This window comes from Protomyctophum bolini (assembly GCF_963924005.1).
Source record: "Protomyctophum bolini genome assembly, chromosome: 2".
Lineage (NCBI taxonomy): Eukaryota > Metazoa > Chordata > Actinopteri > Myctophiformes > Myctophidae > Protomyctophum > Protomyctophum bolini.
In genome coordinates, this window is record NC_137863.1 from 3,270,686 (window position 1) to 3,291,006 (window position 20,321).

The window sequence follows — 20,321 nt, forward strand, 5'->3', positions numbered from 1 at the left end:
CGGCGCTCTCAAACACCAACTACAGACGGCTGCCATTCGAAACTGACCGCTAAAAAAAGTCAGTCCTCTGACCCATTTCCCCCCCATACTAGTGTAGGCCTACATGTTTATATTTGTCTTTAAATGGGACGATGAATTGAAAATGGGGGACCCTGATGTAAACAAGTCTTTGAAATGCTTTTTCTGGTTTATCCTCGTAGCAGATTTTCTATTGACTAGTGTTACGACGAAGGAACGGAGTGCCTCTCTGACATCATAACCCGGGTGTCAGAGGTGACGTCACTCTGACATACCTCTGACATCTCAACACTATAAAGATAGGTGCCTACGCGAGCATTAGACGGAGTTAAGCTATTAACCGAGATCAGGACGCCGACCTAGGACTCCATACCAGGATCGCGCTATACCGACCGCCGGACACCAAGACCAGCTTGCCTCAAGAGGATCATATCTGTCCCTTCCGAACTTCGGAAGGTTGGATTCTCTCGGCCCTATCCCCGACCAGACTCTCATACTTGGGCCCCGGTCACAAATAAATAAATCAATTAATCAATCAATCAATCAATCAATCAATCAAGCAATCAAGCAATCAATCAATCACTGAAATGTACCAATTCCACAAACTGTGAATAACAATTCTCAATCGGCTGCTGCCTGCTGCTCATTTCTCTCACCCTATCTGGCAACACTGCGGCAGTCCGTAGCTGGCTGCTCGTGCTGACTCCACTCTGTTCCACGTGCAGAGTCCATCACACACACATCCACAATGAAGCGTCCCAGTAAGTAGGCCTATAGCATCTGTCTTATAATATATATGACGCTTACAAAACATAACATTTCAGTCATTCTTTTTCTCTCTTGCCTGTGCGTCGCAATTCTCAACGAACCCAATTAATAAGTGCTTTAGTGTTGGCGACGGCGTTAAGCAACCACTACTTTAGCTAGCTACGTTTTGCTGTTAGCATTAGCTGTTAACTAACATCCAGTTAATTTCCACACATGGTGCCCTGTGTCTTTCTTTCTGTCACCGACCTGACGCATTTAACTGTTCAGTGGTGGTTTTTTTAGTAAGCTAAAGTATCAATACTGCAATGTAGAATTACTCTGTTAACAAGTAAATGTCCAGAATTACATATTTATTCGAGTAAAAGTATTGGTGTCAAGAGGTAGCAAAAGCAGAATGTCTCATTTTCACACGTTTTCAAATCTGTATGAAATGTCTAAAAGATCTTTTTGAAAATAGCAGATCTACAAGCTCACAATGATCAGCTATTTTCAAATGGCCAACGCATGTATACTGTTGGGCTAAAAAGGTGGTTAATGTTAATGTACCGGTATGTCTTCTAATAATAATAATACAAATCTACAAAATAACTAAAGTTTTCAAATAATTATGGTAGTAGGTTATAGCACAGTAAAAGTACACTATTTAGTATTTGCCCCTGAGATGTAGTGGATTAAAAGTACGTAAGTAGTAAATGTACTTAACTTTTAACACCACTGCTGTCCTTGTGTTCAGAGTTAAAGAAGGCGAGCAAGAGGATATCATGTTCCGTAAAGTACAAGATCCAGAAGAAGGTTAGTAACGTAACGGGTAACAACTGGCATTACACTGACTGTGTGTGTGTGTGTGTGTGTGTGTGTGTGTGTGTGTGTGCGTGTGTGCGTGTGCGTGTGCGTGTGTGTGTGTGTGTGTGTGCGCGTGTGTGCGTGCGCACGCACGCTACAGCTCTAGACAATTGAGTCACTGTAAAATGATTTTGATGTATGAGTTTAAAATGTATTTGTAATGTATTAAGTTTAATTCCATGTAAAAAGAAAATGGCAATTATTTGCAGTAGTGGGGACTTTGGACCTCGAATAATGAAAATAAAGCAAGTTTATAATTCATTTTGAAACATTACAATATTTATTTTTTTAGTACTTTCAACTTTCTTCATTGCGAACGCAGTGAGCACTTACTATGAGACCTAGCTGATCATGTCTGTCTGTGTGTCTGTCTGTCTGTGTGTGTGTCTGTCCCGCTATCCAAATATGGAGTGTGTTGCATCAGCAATCACTCAGCTCCATATATGGGCACAAAAGGGGCCAGGTCCACTCAGCTCCATATATGGGCACAAAAGGGGCCAGGTCCACTCAGCTCCATATATGGGCACAAAAGGGGCCAGGTCCACATATACAGTAACAGCGGGACAGACACACAGACAGACAGACAGACATGATCTGCAGGGTCTCAGCTGCGTTCGCTTCCCGCGTTTGCGCGTCTTACTGGTATTAGTTGCTCCTCTACTAATGGTCCTAAAATGGTCTACTGATGACGACGTCACTCAGTGGTAGGCAGGTTTCTGCAGAGTACTCTTAACAGAGTGGCATCATTCTCTCTTTAATATGAGCATTAGTGAGGACCCTAATATGAAGACTACGTTGAAAATGGAGTGAAGTTGTCCTTCGAGAGTTCAGGGATGAATATAAATATTTGTTTTAAGAGGGCCAGCCTGCGCAACCAGCATGGAAATGATGACACAAGCGAACAGTCTTGATTTCATAATGAAGACACCAATCCAACGCTGATCCAAATGCATTGCCAGGCTGTTTTTTCCCCCCAGTTAACGTAAACATTAAAAGTCCATAGACTTGGCTGCCACATGAAAGCCAGACATCGGCGCCCGCCGGGCCTCAACACATCTTGAAAGTGTTTCAGAGGTCTTTGCCACGGAAAAAAGATTGAGAACCCGCTGGTTTAGAGACGGCATTCGTAGAATTGGCCTCTGGTCTCAATGGGCTAAAAAGAAAAAAACTAAAAACGTTATTTGTTGTATTTATTTCAGGTGAAGGAGCATCACAAAAAGCTCCGAAAAGAGGCCAAAAAGAAAGGCGTGAACACGCGTCCCAAGAAGGACCTGGGCGTGCCCAACATCGCCCCCTTCAAAGAGGAGGTGCTCCGAGAGGCGGAACAGAGGCGGATAAAGGTAAGGGACATGATGTCATCGCTGTCGCCGGGCAGAAACCTCGTATCTCCATAATTATTCTAACCGTTTGTGTGGTATTTTTTCATTAATTAATGCCATAGTTCATGTACGGTAGTCTCGCGTTGCCAGACTGTTGCCTCTCGCAATTTACCAAACGCTTCCATCATACAGTCTGGAGCAATGGAAGCTCTGATCATGAGTAAAATATAAATGCTTCCGTCATACAGTCTGGAGCAACGGAAGCTCTGATCATGAGTAAAATAGAAATGCTTCCGTCGTACAGTCTGGAGCAACGGAAGCTCTGATCATGAGTAAAATATAAATGCTTCCATCATACAGTCTGGAGCAACGGAAGCTCTGATCACGAGTAAAATATAAATGCTTCCGTCATACAGTCTGGAGCAATGGAAGCTCTGATCATGAGTAAAATATAAATGCTTCCATCATACAGTCTGGAGCAACGGAAGCTCTGATCATGAGTAAAATATAAATGCTTCCGTCATACAGTCTGGAGCAACGGAAGCTCTGATCACGAGTAAAATATAAATGCTTCCGTCATACAGTCTGGAGCAACGGAAGCTCTGATCATGAGTAAAATATAAATGCTTCCGTCATACAGTCTGGAGCAACGGAAGCTCTGATCATGAGTAAAATATAAATGCTTCCGTCATACAGTCTGGAGCAACGGAAGCTCTGATCATGAGTAAAATATAAATGCTTCCGTCATACAGTCTGGAGCAACGGAAGCTCTGATCATGAGTAAAATATAAATGTGGAGCCTCCTCCCCACTTCCGTTTAAATGTATCCATCCTAATATATGTAAAGATATTTCAAAATATATTTTCGTGAACGGAAATAGCAGCTTCCTAACTTCCTTACGGAATATTTGGCTGGCTACGTTGAGACTATACTTGATCATACCACACTAATACTACAGCCTCGCACGAAAGTAGCAGCTCAACTTGACCGAAGCGCTTTTGATTTGTATTTGTACTTTTGATTTTTGAATCCTGAAAATTAACCATTTTGGAGGTATACGTTTTCCACCTGACAGTCGGACAGACAATGTACTTTTATTATAGCTGCAATATGTTAATTTACTGTCATGATATTATTATGGTCTGTCTTGACAGTTGTAATAATTAACATCAAACATTTGTGACACCTTCTCAAATAAGGTGTCGCATAACTAGAATGTGGATTAAAATGAAACCTGGACAGTGTGCGTTTACTGATGAATTGAGGAGTAAACACCATGAGACACCAAAACTCCATGACACCATGGGTCTTTTTGTGTTCTGGTTATCAGCTGGTATCAGTACATCAAGTTATTATCATCATCATCAGGTAGAAATGTGTTTTTGTGTTGAATTTCAACAAACACTTTGGAATTGAATGACCGAGATATTGTAGAGATACTGATTTAAGAAAAGGGGAAAAAGTAGAATTGTATTCTTAATTTCTTAAGGCTTGTGCAACGGCATGGAAATGAGGACAAAAGCGAACAGTCTTGATTTCATAATGAAGACGTCTAATCCAACTCTGATCCAAATGCGTTGCCAGGCTGAATTTTCAGTTATTTGCGTGTGTGTGTGTGTGTGTGTGGGGTTGATGGCAGTCCTGTGGGGCTGTGCTTACTGTATGACTAAAATATTGATAATCTCTCCCAGATCGAGGAGGAGAAGAAGAAAAAGATGCAGGCCAAAAAAGAGAAGAGGAAGGAGAACAAGAGGAAGGGTACCGACGCTAAAGACGCACCCGCCGCCAAAAAGCCTCGCACGGTAAATATATTATAAAAAGACTAACATTACGTTAAGAATTAGAATGTAAATGGATCCCAATTTACCTTTTTTTTCCTCCCCGTGTTTGTCTTAACAGGACGAGAAGAAGTACAAAAAGATTAAAGACAAAAGTTCCAAAAAGTCCCTTTGTACAGAGTTGAACAAGGTAAGACAATCCGTTGTATCACTTCATTGTATCAAGGGATTTAGGCCTGACATCGAAATGATAAAAAATGTCTTCAAAATCCTGACAGTTTTCTGAAAAACCCTATGTTTCTATGTCGGTGTGGTGCTCAATATTTCATGTCAAAGATCCCAAAAAGGATATTTAATATGCCTTTGCCCCCCCCCCCCCCCCCCATCTGAAAATATATTGTTCCAGGGACCCCCCCCCCCCTCCCCCCAGAAGCAAAGATTTGAGTTAAAATGTTCACTCTGTAATAATATATATTCAAAGATTTTAGGCATATTTTCACGATTAAAAAAAAAAAAAAGCAGATCTACAAGCTCATAGCGCGGCACCAAGTGCTGTGCTATGAGCTTGTAGATCTGCTTGTACTTTAACCCATTGTGGGCGGGAACCCCTTTTGGTATTTTAAACATTGTTATAATTTAGCTATGGAAAAATAGCAGATCTACAAGCTCATAGCGTGCCACCGAGTGGCGCGCTACGAGCTTGTAGGTCTGCTATTTTTTGAAAAATCGTGAAAATATTTATTTCAGAAAACTGGAGGATTTAGATGATTATTTTTTACATTTTGAGGTCATGCCTAAATGGGTTAACATAGAACGATGTTGCACGAAAACAGTACACGATTCTTTTCAGTGTCTGTTAGTTAAAAACCTACGTTTTCAGTGTCTTGTTAGTTCCGGTTAGTGAAGGAGGACTGAGAAGGTTGAGTAGCTGACTGTGCTTCCCCAACTGGTTATAGCCTCCTAAAGTAACTCAACAGCGCAGCCTGCTGGCTCCGTTGTGCTATAGCGGAGCTGAAGGCTGTGTTGTGAACAGAACACATTGCAGCACCATGGTCACGAATATGTCCAGTGTGTTGTACAGTGTTGAGGGACAACATGAACTAGTTGGAGTCCTATGCAGTTTACTACCCACTAATTCATTTTTTTAGTGGATGTCGGAGCCATAGAGTAAGACAGAGTTACGACATTGAGGGGGCAGAAAACAGATCGCTCGAGCGCTGTTCATGCAGCCTGGATGGAGAGGGACAAGATGGAGTTTAAATTACATTGTTTTCAGCGAGGGCGGCGCAAATGTCAGCAATTTTAGGCATGTGTGCAACGTGACTTTTTTAACCCATTCTAGGCAGGAACCCCTTTTAGTGTTTTAACTATTCTGGACAGTATGTGCAGTATTCAAAAATGGATTTTTAAAAAAAATTCTGCTATATAAATATTTGAAGTTTTTCAGAAAACTTAGTTTAGGATTTGTGGCGAGATCAAAGTGTGTCTCTACGCACTACGCACTGAGGTACAGTTAATTTGGAGCAGACTGTATGAATATGAAATGATCTGCTGTAGATGACTGATTTATTATTATTTGTTAAACTGAACTCTATGCTTCTCCAGGTCATAGACGCGTCTGACGTCATCCTGGAGGTCCTGGATGCCAGGGACCCCATGGGGTACAGGTGCCCACAGCTGGAGGAGGCTGTGCTTCAGAGGAAAGGCAACAAGAAACTGCTGTTTGTTTTAACTAAAATAGGTAAATGGATGCAGGATATTGTAACGATTAAACTATAGGGATGCCCTCGGCCTGATATCGGCCAAATGACTTAGATCGGTTGATGAATTGAGGAGTACGATGAATGGACCACAATTGAAACAAACAAATCTTTTTTGTGTTCTGCTCATCAGCTAGTACATCATGTCACTCATCAAGTAGAAATGTGTTTTTTGTGTTGAATTTCAACAAACACTTTGCAATTGAATGGCCGAGATACTGAGAAAATGATTTCATAATGCAGACTTTTAATCCGCAGAGTACTCAAACAGGGTGGCATCATTCTCTTTATTAATATGAGCGTTAGTGAGGACCCTAATATGAAGACGAGGTTGACAATGGGTGTGAAGTGGTCCTTTTGACAGTTCAGGGATGAATATAAATATTTGTTTTTAAGAGGGCCAGCCTGCGCAACCAGCATGGAAATGATGACACAAGCGAACAGTCTTGATTTCATAATGAAGACACCAATCCAACGCTGATCCAAATGCATTGCCAGGCTGCTTTTTCAGTTATTTGCGTGTGTGTGTGTGTGGATGGGGGGGGTATATTATAACGATTAGATATTGTAACTATAAACTAGGGATGCCCTCGGGCCCGATATCATCCAAATGACGTAGATCGGTTCGGATCGGACTGCAGCGAAAATGACGGATCTGAACGCTCCGAACCAAGCAATCCATTCCAGTTGTCCGCTCCAGCATGTAGTGTTTTGCTAGTCGCACGCAGCAGCAAAATATGTGTTGTGTCTGTATCGGATCGGTATTACTGCCATAGTGATACTGCCATATTGGTATCGAATCGAAAGTGAACGATCTAGATCGCAGCATCCCTACGATAAAACAATTAAAGCTTGTGCCAAGTTGTCGTGATGTGTGATAGTTTTGCAGACAGATGTATGTCCGAGTCTGTCCATTTGGCCAAACTGCCATCCTCTTCTCCTTTGTAAATTGTAACCGACTTTGATGTTCTGTTTTTTTTTTTTTTTTAGATCTGGTCCCGAAGGAGAACCTGGAGAGGTGGATCCAGTGTCTCCAGCAGGAGTTCCCCGTCTTGGCGTTCAAGGCGGCGATTCAACTCCAGGACAGGACAGTGGTGAGGCTGCAGTCATTTAACCCATGCTGGTGTTTTGAAAAAAATAGCAGATCTACAAGCTCATAGCGCGGCACTGAGTGCCGCGTTATGAGCTTGTAGGTCTGCTATTTTTTGTGAAAATGTGGCGCAAATTTGGAATATAAGGGAAACTTTGACAAGAAGACTCTCTCACCGTATAAAAAAAAGAAGTAAAACTCCTTAGACTGAGACTTAGAATTCTTTTTTTTTTTTTTATGGTGCTCTGTGCTCATGGTGCAATTAAAAAGCAAACGTTTCGGTCCTTCGTCAGTGCTATGGTTTTCACAGACAAAGAACATACTCTTAACACATTTTGTACATAATACGTCCTGAAACGTCATAAGGATTGGAACCGAGAGGTGCCTTAGACGTCTGTGGACGTCCTAGCGACGTCCAAACGACGCGGGGCGAGATAATAATATTCAGAATAATTACTTTTTTTATTTTTGGCATTTCGCTTGCCGTATGCTAACGCTCTGTGAAACAATTAGCTTGTCATTGACTCCCATGTTAGCGTGGCGGAAAGAATGACTCGTATCTCCTCATCCAGGGCGCTCTCCGTGGTGATGAATGGATCGATATGCTGGCGCTGCGTTTCTGCTCCTCATCCGTCTCTCCCGCAAAATATGAACTCTTTTTGGAGCGTATATAAATATATTAAGATGATCGGAGATTGTGATGGCACTTTGTCAGTCAACTTTTTTAAGAAAGTATTTCCGGTTCATGGCTTTCAAAATAGAAGCGATCACTACTCTGGCGATTACTCTGGCGCAAGCAGCGCCTTTATTTTGATGCAGTTCCGGTACTAAATGTGTTAAAGAGCTCCAAAACAATACAGCTCAGGTGCTGAGAATGACTAATTGGTGACGTCACCAGATTGTGGGCGTGGACATTACAGAAAGGATATACAAAATCACAGTTGTATAGGAAACAAGAATATTGCATACATCACAAGTTGACAGACTTATATAATCACTTTTTGAATACAACTTTTTCCTTATTTCCAAATTTGGAATATACCTGTATATTCTTGCAGAGCGAACATTTTTCACTCAAATATTTGCTTCTGGGGAGGGGGGGGGGGTCCCTTGAACGACATGTTTTCAGATGGGGGTCGGCAGCCAAATACATATAATGTTTGTGGTCCTTGACATGAAAAAAGGTTGAGCACCAACTGACATGAAAACAAGTGTTTTCAGAACACTGTCATGATTTATAAGACATTTTGTAGAATCTTCCTCAGGTCTAAATGGGTTAACCCATTTAGGACTGAGACTAGATTCTACAAAATGTCTAAATAAATAAATAAATCGCGAAAAAACCCTTAGTTTTCAGTGTCTTTGTTAGTTCCGGTTAGTGAAGGAGGACTGAGAAGGTTGAGTAGCTGACTGTGCTTCCCCAACTGGTTATAGCCTCCTAAAGTAACTCGTCAGCACAGCCTGCTGGCTCCGTTGTGCTATAGCGGAGCTCAAGGCTGTGTTGTGAACACATGGTGGTCACTGATATGTCCAGTGTATTGTACAGTGTTGAGGGACAACATCAACTAGTTGGAGTCCTATCGATGATAAGTGACCTTCTGCTAATGTTTTACACTCTTGTCTGTAGTTCTATTCAGAGGAAATTTCCTTGTACTGCATGAAGGAGAATTAATCGAAATGAACAACACAAATCTACTAAACACTTAACCCATTTAGACCAGAGTTAAAAACATTCACTTTCAAAGAATATATATTCAAGGATTTGCACCACATTTTTACGATTTTTCAAAAATAACAGACTTACAAACTCGTAGCGTGCCACTCGGTGGCGCGCTACGAGCTTGTAGATCTGCTATTCTTCAATAGCTAAATTATAACATAATGTTTAAAACACCAAAAGGGGTTCCTGCCCAAAATGGGTTAATTTGCTAGCAATCTCAACGTAATGCCAACCCCTTTTCTGATTCATGTTTATTATTTTTTATGTTTTATTTATTAGAATGAAAGGAAAAACCGGGTAATGGCTGCAAACGGCGTTTTCGATAAATCCCGAGCGGCGGCGTGTTTGGGGAACGACGTTCTCCTGGAGCTCCTGGAAGGTTACCGGGCCACGCTGGAGAAGGAGGACATGCTCAAAGTGGGTGTCGTCGGTAAGCACCCCTATCCCAACGCAGCTGTACCTGCACTCACTTCACTCACTAGTACTATACAACCAAAGGTTGATGTGTGTGTATATTATATATGGACACATAGGTCTGTATTTTGCGTGTCTTAAGTACCAGGTCTTATTCCCTAACTTGAGTAAACTAAAGACCTGGAGGCGTGATCAATGCCTGCATTTGGCTATTCTGAGTGGCCAAAGAGCATTGACCACGCCTCCAGGTCTTTAGTTTACTCAAGTTATAGGGAATAAGACCTGGTACTTATAAGAGACGCAAAATACAGCCCATGGTTTCTGCGTACCAGGCTAACCAGCATGGAAATGAGGATAAAACACACGTCTTGACTTGTGAATGAAGACTAATTTGTTCTAACGCTGATCCTGCTGCTTTAGACCTTTTCGAGGGTAAACGGTGCTTAAAGGACTTGGTTTTTTTTTCAACCAAGGTTCATGTTTTAGGTTGTTATGAGAGAAAGTAAAAGATGAGTGTTATTTTGTTTTCATGTGCTGCTTTCTTTCGTTTGAGGGATTTGAGCAGGGGGGCGGGGGCATTTGAGCATGGGGCTAAATATGTATTTCTTTACAAAATGTTAGAGCGATTACTTTTTTTATTATTTACTATAGTCCTACTAGACCCCAAGAAATTACATCTGGCTACAAAAGATCACAGGATCTACTGAATGTGAAGGTAGCCTACTGGGGCTCAATATGCCGGTTTGACACATCCAATATATCCTGTGATCTTCTGTGGCCAGATGTAATTTCCTGAGGTCTAGTAGGACTATAGTAAAGAATAAAAAAATAAATCGCTATCAAATTTTGTAAAGAAATACATATTTAGCCCCTTGCTCGAACGACCTAAAACATGAACCTTGGTTGAAAAAAAACTAAAGTTGTCCTTTAACCCATTCTGGTGTGTCTATTTAAGCCACACCATCGTAACACAACGTATAGAATAGGGTCTAACTGGTTAAATATCTATATCTGTGTCTTCATGGCTGTGCTGTTGTTGTGCTTCTTGTTCCTTCCTTCCGCCCTCAGGCTTCCCCAACGTGGGGAAGAGCAGTCTGGTGAACAGCGTGAAGGGGCTGCGGGCGTGCAACGCTGGGATCCAGAGAGGCATCACCAAGTGAGTTAACGTTAGGAGCACTCTGTGGCACTGATGCACTGAACAACGTCTTAACGTCATTACTGTTAAAGGACAACTTTAGGTTTTTTTCAACAAAGGTTCATGTTTTAGTTTGTTATTAGATAAAGTAAAAGATGAGTGTTAATCTTTTTTCATTTGCTGCTTTCTTTCGTTTTAGGGATTTTAGCTGTTTTTGACAGGGGGGGCGGGGGCATTTGAGCATGGGGCTAAATATGCATTTTTTAAACAATTTTATGGTGATTTATTTCTTTATGGTTTACTATAGTCCTAATAAACGCCAGGAAATTACATCTGGCCACAGAAGATCACAGGATCTACTGAATGTGAAGGTAGCCTACTGGGGGGAAGGCTTATTCTGTGTGTATAGGCTCAATATGTAAGTTTGTCACATTCAATAGATCCTGTGATCTTTTGTGGTCAGATTTCCTGGCGTTTATTAGGACTATAGTAAACCATAAAAAAATAAATCACCATAAAAATTGTGTTTAAAAATACATATTTAGCCCCATGCTCGAATGCCCCCGCCCCCCTGTCAAAAACTGCTAAAATCCCTAAAACGAAAGAAAGCAGCAAATGAAAGAAAATGAACACTCACCTTTTAGTTTCTATAATAACATCCTAAAACATGAACCTTGGTTGAAAAAAACTAAAGTTGTCCTTTAACCACGGACCGTCGGACCCATTGCATCGTTACATTGTTACATTGTGTGGGAGTTCAAAGAACTAGGAAACAAACTGTAATGTTACACCGTCCTTTCTTTCACCCACCTACCTGAAAAACATTGATTTCCATTGATTTCAACAAACACTTTGCAATCGAATGGCCGAGATACTGATTTAAGAAAAGAAAAAAAGGTAGAATTGTATTCTTAATTTCTTAAGGCTTGTGCAACGGCATGGAAATGAGGACAAAAGCGAACAGTCTTGATTTCATAATGAAGACGTCTAATCCAACTCTGATCCAAATGCGTTGCCAGGCTGCTTTTTCTGTTATTTGCGTGTGTGTGTGTGTGTGTGGGGGGGGGGGGGGGGGGAGAAAAATAGCAGAAAATATTCGGCAGAAAATGGCTAAAGATGCATTTTCGGGCTATTCGGTTTCGGCCCCAATAGGCAGAAAATATATCACCGAATAGTGTATGCAATTAATGCATTCAAAAGGGCTGAATAAATGTTTTATGGACCCATAATAGTGATTATTATTTAAGTTACGTTTGGCCATATCCATTTATTTTGCTATAAATCAGGTAGCTTTAAGGTACGGCCATGACAGCAATGGTAGGAAAAAAAGATACAGTATATAATATTAATCATATTCGGCTTCTCGGCCAACTGTTTCCTGTATTCGGTTTCGGCCAAGAATTTCCCTTTCGGTGCATCCCTAAAAACCCCTGTTTTCAATCCAACATTGTATTATTATTCTTTTTTTAATGTTTTTTTTTGTGGTTTTCGCCTTTTATTTTTTAATTTTTTTTATGGAGGGACAGACAGTAGGCTGACAGGAAATGGGGGGGGGAAGACATGCAGTAAAGGCCGTCGGGATCGGGAGTCGAACCTGCGGCACACTGCCTGGACCACTGAGCCACGGCCCAGGCCCCAACATTGTATTGTGTATTCTGACGGTGTTCTCCACATCCTGTGTGTTCCAGGATCATGCAGGACGTGCACATCTCCAAGAGCGTGAAGCTGTTGGACAGCCCGGGCATCGTGGCGTGTCCCTCCAACCCGCCCGTCTCCATGGCGCTGAGGAGCCTGCAGGTGGAGGAGGGACTGGACGGCGTGGTGGAGGCCGTCAGAACCCTGCTCAAACAGTGTGACCAGAACCAGGTGAGAGGCCGTCAGAACCCTGCTCAAACAGTGTGACCAGAACCAGGTGAGAGGCCGTCAGAACCCTGCTCAAACAGTGTGACCAGAACACAGACTACATGGTTTCTGCGTACCAGGCTACCAGCATGGAAATGAGGATAAAACACACGTCTTGACTTCTATGAATGAAGACTAATTTGTTCTAACGCTGATCCTGCTGCTTTAGACCTTTTCGAGGGTAAACGGTGCTTAACCCATTCTATAGGTGACGATGGATGTTGTGGGTTGTGGGAGGGAGATGTGTAGATAACTATTGTGCTGTTAATCTGTCTGATTGGAACTATAGCACCACAGCACCCCGCTTTGTCTCAATGGGATAGTTCCAATGTTTGGAACTATAGCCCATATCACCCCACTTTGTCTCAATGGGATAGTTCCAATGTTTGGAACTATAGCCCATGGCACCCCGCTTTGTCTCAATGGGATAGTTCCAATGTTTGGAACTATAGCCCACAGGCACCCCGCTTTGTCTCAATGGGATAGTTCCAATGTTTGGAACTATAGCCCATAGCACCCCGCTTTGTCTTAATGGGATAGTTCCAATGTTTGGAACTATAGCCCATATCACCCCGCTTTGTCTTAATGGGATAGTTCCAATGTTTGGAACTATAGCCCATAGGCACCCCGCTTTGTCTCAATGGGATAGTTCCAATGTTTAGGACTATAGCCCATAGCACCCCGCTTTGTCTCAATGGGAAAGTTCCAATGTTTAGGACTATAGCCCATAGCACCCCGCTTTGTCTCAATGGGATAGTTCCAATGTTTGGAACTATAGCCCATAGGCACCCCGCTTTGTCTCAATGGGACAGTTCCAATGTTTGGAACTATACAGCCCATAACACCCCACTTTGTCTCAATAATAATGAACGTCTGTACATTCCAGATCATGCTCCAGTACAACATCGCAGACTACAGGAACCATTTGGAGTTCCTGAGCCTCTTCGCTAAGAAACGTGGCTTTCTGCAGAAGGGTGGAGTGGTGAACATGGAGCAGGCCGGCTCCGCCTTCCTCAACGACTGGACAGGGTGAGTGTGTTTACTGAGCTGTAGGAGGTTTGGGTGGCCATTGGAAATGAGGACAAACATTTGAACAGTCTTGATGAATGATGAAGACTTTAATCCAACTCTGATCCAAATGCGTTGCCACGCCACTGGCTGCTTGTGTTGAGCAGAATAGAAAGCTAACTTATGATCGTTGCCAAGTCAAACCCCATGTGTCTACACTAGGGCTTGCTTCATGTCCTAAACATCTAAATTCTAAACTGTTGTGTTTATTCCACTGGCCTGTGTCTTCGATAGAGCGAAGCTGAACTACCACTGCAAGCCACCGGAGACCCTCAGCCCCGCCCCCTACCTGTCGGAGGCTGTGGTGGCCGAGATGCAGACGGGCTGGGATCTGGAGAAACTGAAGAGGGCCAACGAGGACACTGTGAGGGGTACGCTTCTTTTATCTTTACTCTGAGGGGTACGCTTCTTTTATCTCAAACATTTAAACATGAAAGAGTCAACAACGACAGCCATAGTGGTGTCAGACGAAAGGTTGATGTATGTGTGTGTGTATATATATATATATAGACACATGGTTTCTGCGTACCAGGCTACCAGCATGGAAATGAGGATAAAACACACGTCTTGACTTGTGAATGAAGACTAATTTGTTCTAACGCTGATCCTGCTGTTTTAGACCTTGTTTTTTTAGGGTAAACTATGCTTAATAAATGTCATTCCATCTGGATTGATTCCATACGTGATCTTTGTCTCCCTCCTATAGGCGTACGGTGTCCCAACAAGGCCAGTAGTATTCTGTTTGCGACTAAAGGCCCGTCTGCCGGCCTGCTGAGTGTCGCTGACATCCCCGAGGAGAAAACCGTCTGCGTCCCCACCAAGGAAGTTAAAGACTCGGGGCGGAAGAATGGAGAAGAGTCGCAGATGAAGAACCAAGGGGTAATTGGCAAAAAAAATAAATACAAGCATTTGGTCAAAGAGTAGCTTAGCTGAGGTATTGAGGCACATTCACTCGTAGTATGCTTCAGAATCATTAAATGCTGATGTGTGACGGTGCCCTTATTACATAAATTAAATTCACAATGGACTATGGTCCTGTTCTAGTCAATTTCTAGATCTCACAAGCAATATCTGGGTCATTATTGGCTAAACTAAGGCACGACTCCGACTACTGTGACTAGAACTCTTTATTTCACTAAAAAGGCCTTTATTGCAAAACTATTAAAGAGCATAAATCATTTTACACTGTGGCTTCTGGCTTTTTGCCTCTGATTATTAAAATCGTGCTAATTAGTCTGTCCGACTGATTGAAGCTCAGTATAGTGTGGTCTGCATAGCAGCATGGAAATGAGGATACAACGCAAGTCTTGACTTCTAATGAAGACTTCTAATCCAACGCTGATCCTGCTGCTTTAGACCTTGTCAGGTGTAAAGGAGAAACTTGGACACTCAGGCATGAAGGAAGCATGAGTTGAAGTCCGTTGCTCTCCCAATGTCCCCCATATATGGGGACTAGGTTGGTCTCCCCTTGTCCCCCATATATGGGGACTAGGTTGGTCTCCCCTTGTCCCCCATATATGGGGACTAGGTTGGTCTCTCCTTGTCCCCCATATATGGGGACTAGGTTGCTCTCCCCTTGTCCCCATATATGGGGACTAGGTTGGTCTCTCCTTGTCTCCCATATATGGGGACTAGGTTGGTCTCCCCTTGTCCCCCATATATGGGGACTAGGTTGGTCTCCCCTTGTCCCCCATATATGGGGACTAGGTTGGTCTCCCCTTGTCCCCCATATATGGGGACTAGGTTGGTCTCCCCTTGTCCCCCATATATGGGGACTAGGTTGCTCTCCCCTTGTCCCCCATATATGGGGACTAGGTTGCTCTCCCCTTGTCCCCTATATGGGGACTAGGTTGGTCTCCCCTTGTCCCCCATATATGGGGACTAGGTTGGTCTCCCCTTGTCCCCCATATATGGGGACTAGGTTGGTCTCCCCTTGTCCCCCATATATGGGGACTAGGTTGCTCTCCCCTTGTCCCCCATATATGGGGACTAGGTTGCTCTCCCCTTGTCCCCTATATGGGGACTAGGTTGGTGGAGGGTGTGTAGAGCCCAGGATCACATTAGATGATTGACACAGGGGTGAAAAGTGGGTTACAAAATCGTTGGATATAAAAAAGAAATAATAATAAAATGGGCCTTAACTGTTAAAGTTGTGCTGCACTTTCAGCTTGAAGACATCACGGAACAGCCAGAAGAAGAGGAACAACAAACAGAGGAACTGCAGGAGACCTCGGTCAACGGTAAAAACCTGTTTACATCCAAAATGCATTATATATATTGACGATGACCGATTTAAGGTTCACATGCTCAAACATTTGATCACGCTTTGATATTGAATCAACGTCCTCCTCTCCCAGATGAACCGACCACGGCGAAGGTGGATCCAGCCCCGGTGGAGGTCAGCCTCCCCAGCCTCCCCACGGCCACGACAGACGACGTATACGACTTCAGCACAGATTTCAAATGATCTTTTTGCCTTTTGAACTCCTAATGCCCCGAGCACTAGTCGTTAGTCATCATAATTGTGGTCACAGTGGTGCTTGTAAATTAAAATGTGTACAGGCTTTAGTTCCGACATACTATTTCTTTTTTTTCCAGCTGTTAAGTTTTTTTTTAAAGTATTGTTGATGACAAGATATGTGAAAAGCCAATCAAATATCAGCCAACACAAGGGCTGGACAACCATGTTTCCAAACTTAATGTTGCCTTCAAATTACGCCATCCAACTGCATGAGCAACGAATTCAGCTCATGACTCTCTCTCCAGTGCATTTGCATCCTCGGTGTCAAGTTGTACAATTTTCCTGTTGAAATTATGCAACACAATTTGACGGATAATATCCATGCTGTGTTGACTGTCAACCATGTTGAAGGCAAATCCTTGCGTTTGCCAAAACGCCCAGTGCGGCCAATCCGGTGAAGGTATGTCTCGTCGTCAGCGTTCCCTTCTTTGTCCACGGGAAGGTCAAAATTCATGACGATGGAAACTTGCTCTACATCGATGCCTCTGGCGCACACATCTGTGGTCACCAGCACTTTCTCCTTGCCATTCCTGAAGCGCTCCATGACTGCAGCTCTCTGTTGCACAGACAGTTCTCCACTCAGCAGTGCCACCTGGTGCCCGTCCTTGCTTAGCTCAGCAGCGAGCCAGCCAGCCAGCCATCACGCGAGTATGGCAGAAGATCATGGCCTGTGCGATGGTGATGCATCCATATATGTTGCAGAGTGCTGCGAACTTGGCCTCTTTCCCCTCGCATAATATGTAGAACTGCTTGATGTTGTCGAGTGTCTCCTCTTCACGCTTCAGCTTGATGACATTCGGGTCGGAAAAATCACCCTTCGTGCAAAGTTCCACACCATGTCGTCAAAGGTGGCAGAGAACAGAAGCACCTGACGATCCTTGGGCAGCATTCTATGGATGCGAATGCTCTGGTCCTGATGGCCCTGTGTTGACGTCATGACATCTGCCTCATCCAGAACAAAAACTCGTGTCTTCTTGGGGTCGATGGCCTTGAGCCTTCCAGCACCAATCCAGGACTGTGCCAGGTGTCCTAAACGACGATCTGCTCCTGCAAGACTGTACCTCGTTCCAGTCTGTTGCCCCGGATGGCATAGGCCAGTTTGACGTCAGCGTAAAACCTCCCCATCTTTTCAATGACCCGATCTGTATGTTGGCGCGATGCAAAGGGCCTGACGCCACTGGTCAGCTGGGTCGACATGGCTCAGCATGTGCCAATGAGAAGGAAGCGGTTTTTACCTGTGCCTGACTGGGACTGGCCGATCAGATTCTGAGGCGGCTCTGCAAGCATCGTTGGCAGTGCATTTTCCTGGATCCTTGATGGCCTATTGAAGCCCATGGTGTAGACACCCTTAACCCATTCTGACCGGGAACCCATTTTGGTGTTAGCATCATGTCGTGCTTTAGCTATTGAAAAATAGCAGATCTACAAGCTCATAGCGCGCCACCGAGTGGCGCGCTACGAGCTTGTAGGTCTGCTATTTTTTTGAAAAATCGAAGAATGACATTTTTAGAATCTGATCTCGGGTCAGAATGGGTTCATCAGACCAGTGTGTGTGTCCAGTGGAAACCTCGTATGAATCTGATCTCAGGTCAGAATGGGTTAAGCAGCGGAGGTTTCAGTCTGAGCTCTTCACATGTCTTCACAGAGAAGAGAGGAGAGTTGGGGTCTCGCTGGAGGACCTCAACGTGGTTTCTGTTCTTCACAAGATTGTTGCGAATCAACTTATTCAGCAGTGATCGTTCTGCTGCGCTCACTTCATCTGGTTCCTCTGCTTTCTTTGGTGCCTCTCCTTTCTTTTCAATCTCACTGGCAAAACGTCCCCATTTCTCTCTCCTCTGATGCTCAGTGGAGTGTCCCGGTCTATACGCCTCATAAACTGTCTGGGTTTAGGTTTAATAGTCGAAGCATTAGGTTTAATAATAGTCGGAAGCTTCTTGAATATCGGCGGCCCTTGACCAAGACTCTGAAGCCATTATTAGATGTTAATAATGGTGCTTTCTTCAAACGACAAATTAACTTTCAAAAGTTTTGTTGATGTGAACGCGATGCTTGTGATGATGACGATGCTCCCGTTCGTTCATCAGGTGGAGTACTGGAGAGAGACCGTGCCGTTCGGACATACTATTGATCCAAAACCTCGATCCCTAAACCTAACCATAACCGCAAGCACGGGAGCAGCAGCAGCGCATGTCGGACCATCGCATTATCGCATCGCATGTTCCTGCGTTTCGGACCGGTGTGTTGGAAAAAAGCGTGCGCACCCCAAATAAAATAACGTGACTTACTCTTAAACCTCACATCACCTGAATGTCCCACGCAGGCTCAAACACGGGTCTGTCTACCGTGCTGATGTCGGGGTGCTGTAAGCCCACCGTGCCGCATGTCTTGGCAAGTTGAATTGGTTTGAGGCCAAGGCTGTGTGTCTATGTCGGGTCCTCCTTAGTCTTCTCTGTCCTAGCTCATCTATCCTCGCTCCTAAAAAGGTTACGTAAAGAAGGGAAGAAGGATACCTGCAGTAGTATGTGGTGGTGCTGCTAGACGCGTTGTATATTTGCAAAATATCACTGTAAATGTGTGTAGAGAGTAGATCACGTTTTATGTGTGCTCAAATCAAATGGACAAGCTCGGACTTGTGTGACGGTCGCTTTCCTTATCCTGTTCGCTATGTAAATCTATCTATAATCGTATAGAACACTTAACCCATTTAGACCTGAGGCCGATTCTAAAACGTTTTCTGATAAACGTCTGTTGCCATGTACTGTACTGTACTGTACTGTACTGTACTGTACTGTACTGTACTGTACATGGCAACAAGAACCCAAAAATGGGTTTCTGTCTTAAAAGGTATAAAAACCCAAATTACAGCTGTGACGACTACATATTTTATTGTGCAAACCAAATTGTTACGTCGTGGTTTTCTGCAAATGTAATGTTTCAAGACTGTCGGAGCCTCTGTGTTTTAAAGATGTAAGAAAATACACCATTTAAAAAAAAGAATTGAACAAACTATACAGATGTCCTTTCCTCATATTCCTCACACAACCTTGTTAGGAGTGAGACTAGAGGAGCTAGGAAATAAGGGCGCATTAATGGACCCGAGAGAGACTCATCCCAGGTGTATCCTAGTTATTGGTGTTCATTGTGATGTTCGGATCTTATGTTCATGCAGATTATTGTGTATATAGCGTGTAATAAATTGTTCCTTATTACCTTAAGATATGGGCTAATCATTCATTTGGCTTCCGCTGCTGTGATGTGCTTCCATCATGCCCCGTAGCAGTTTGATGTTTGAAAGGGGAGAGTGAAGTGGCTTGAATCTGCAATCCTTAACGGAATTCATAAAACAAACCAACCTGTATGGTATATTTTAATACAACTAGCCCATTCAGGGGGAAGAAAACGGGTGTAAAAAGGTATAATAAAACATGTAAAAGGTGCTGCCACAGATCAAACGGGATCAAGGTGTAGGAAGAAGACGATCCGGGCACTCCCGTAAAAAAGAGGAATAGGATTACATTAGATAATTGACACTGGGTGGAAAAAAATGGGTTACAAAAATCGTGGGTTCAAAATTATAGGGGGAAAAAAATAGCAACTGCCAACATGTTTCGACCATGAAAGGTCTTCATCACTATCGGAGTGAAATGAAATATACAAACTCCGTTGATGCATCATGGGTAATTAAATACTAGCACATTAGTGGTTGGAGATGCACGGTCTCACCGCCGTTGAGAAATGTAAATCCTGTATTGGTCACTGGTGTAACTTGCGTAGGATTGAGCGGGAGACCCAGGTTCAAATCCTGGGTATAGGAATTAAGGATTGTAGCTTTTAAAAAAGGCCATTGCAAGTGAAGTAGAAAAATACAGTTCTCGAAGAAACTACTGCAACTGGAAGTATTGGTAGTGTTGTAGTGTTGGGGTTAAGCATTTTGTCAGAAATACAAATGGTGCATTTATATAGCGCCTTTATCCAAGGCGCTTT

General features: G+C 43.3%; 1 protein-coding gene and 1 pseudogene across 2 annotated transcripts; one reads left to right on the plus strand and one right to left on the minus strand.

Moving 5' to 3' along the window:
• The first annotated feature begins 715 nt into the window (after positions 1–715).
• On the plus strand, positions 716–16,380 carry gnl3 (G protein nucleolar 3). Its single transcript, XM_080791779.1, has 15 exons — positions 716–779; positions 1,520–1,578; positions 2,829–2,969; positions 4,641–4,751; positions 4,849–4,917; positions 6,333–6,468; positions 7,478–7,581; positions 9,577–9,727; positions 10,780–10,867; positions 12,535–12,712; positions 13,635–13,777; positions 14,051–14,187; positions 14,523–14,695; positions 15,984–16,056; positions 16,174–16,380. The coding sequence occupies exons 1-15, from the start codon at positions 767–769 to the stop codon at positions 16,281–16,283; spliced, it is 1,686 nt and encodes a 561-aa protein (XP_080647905.1). The 5' UTR covers positions 716–766; the 3' UTR covers positions 16,284–16,380.
• Positions 16,381–16,529: 149 nt separating this feature from the next.
• LOC308334960 (ATP-dependent RNA helicase DDX19A-like) lies at positions 16,530–19,546 on the minus strand (annotated as a pseudogene). The gene has a single exon. The product of its transcript is annotated as an ATP-dependent RNA helicase DDX19A-like (transcript).
• Between the last annotated feature and the right edge of the window lie 775 nt (positions 19,547–20,321).

Coding starts and splice junctions, on each gene's coding strand:
- gnl3 (XM_080791779.1), top strand. Junction 1,579..2,828: donor AGTACAAGATCCAGAAGAAG/GTTAGTAACGTA, acceptor TATTTATTTCAG/GTGAAGGAGCATCACAAAAA. Junction 6,469..7,477: donor GTTTGTTTTAACTAAAATAG/GTAAATGGATGC, acceptor TTTTTTTTTTAG/ATCTGGTCCCGAAGGAGAAC.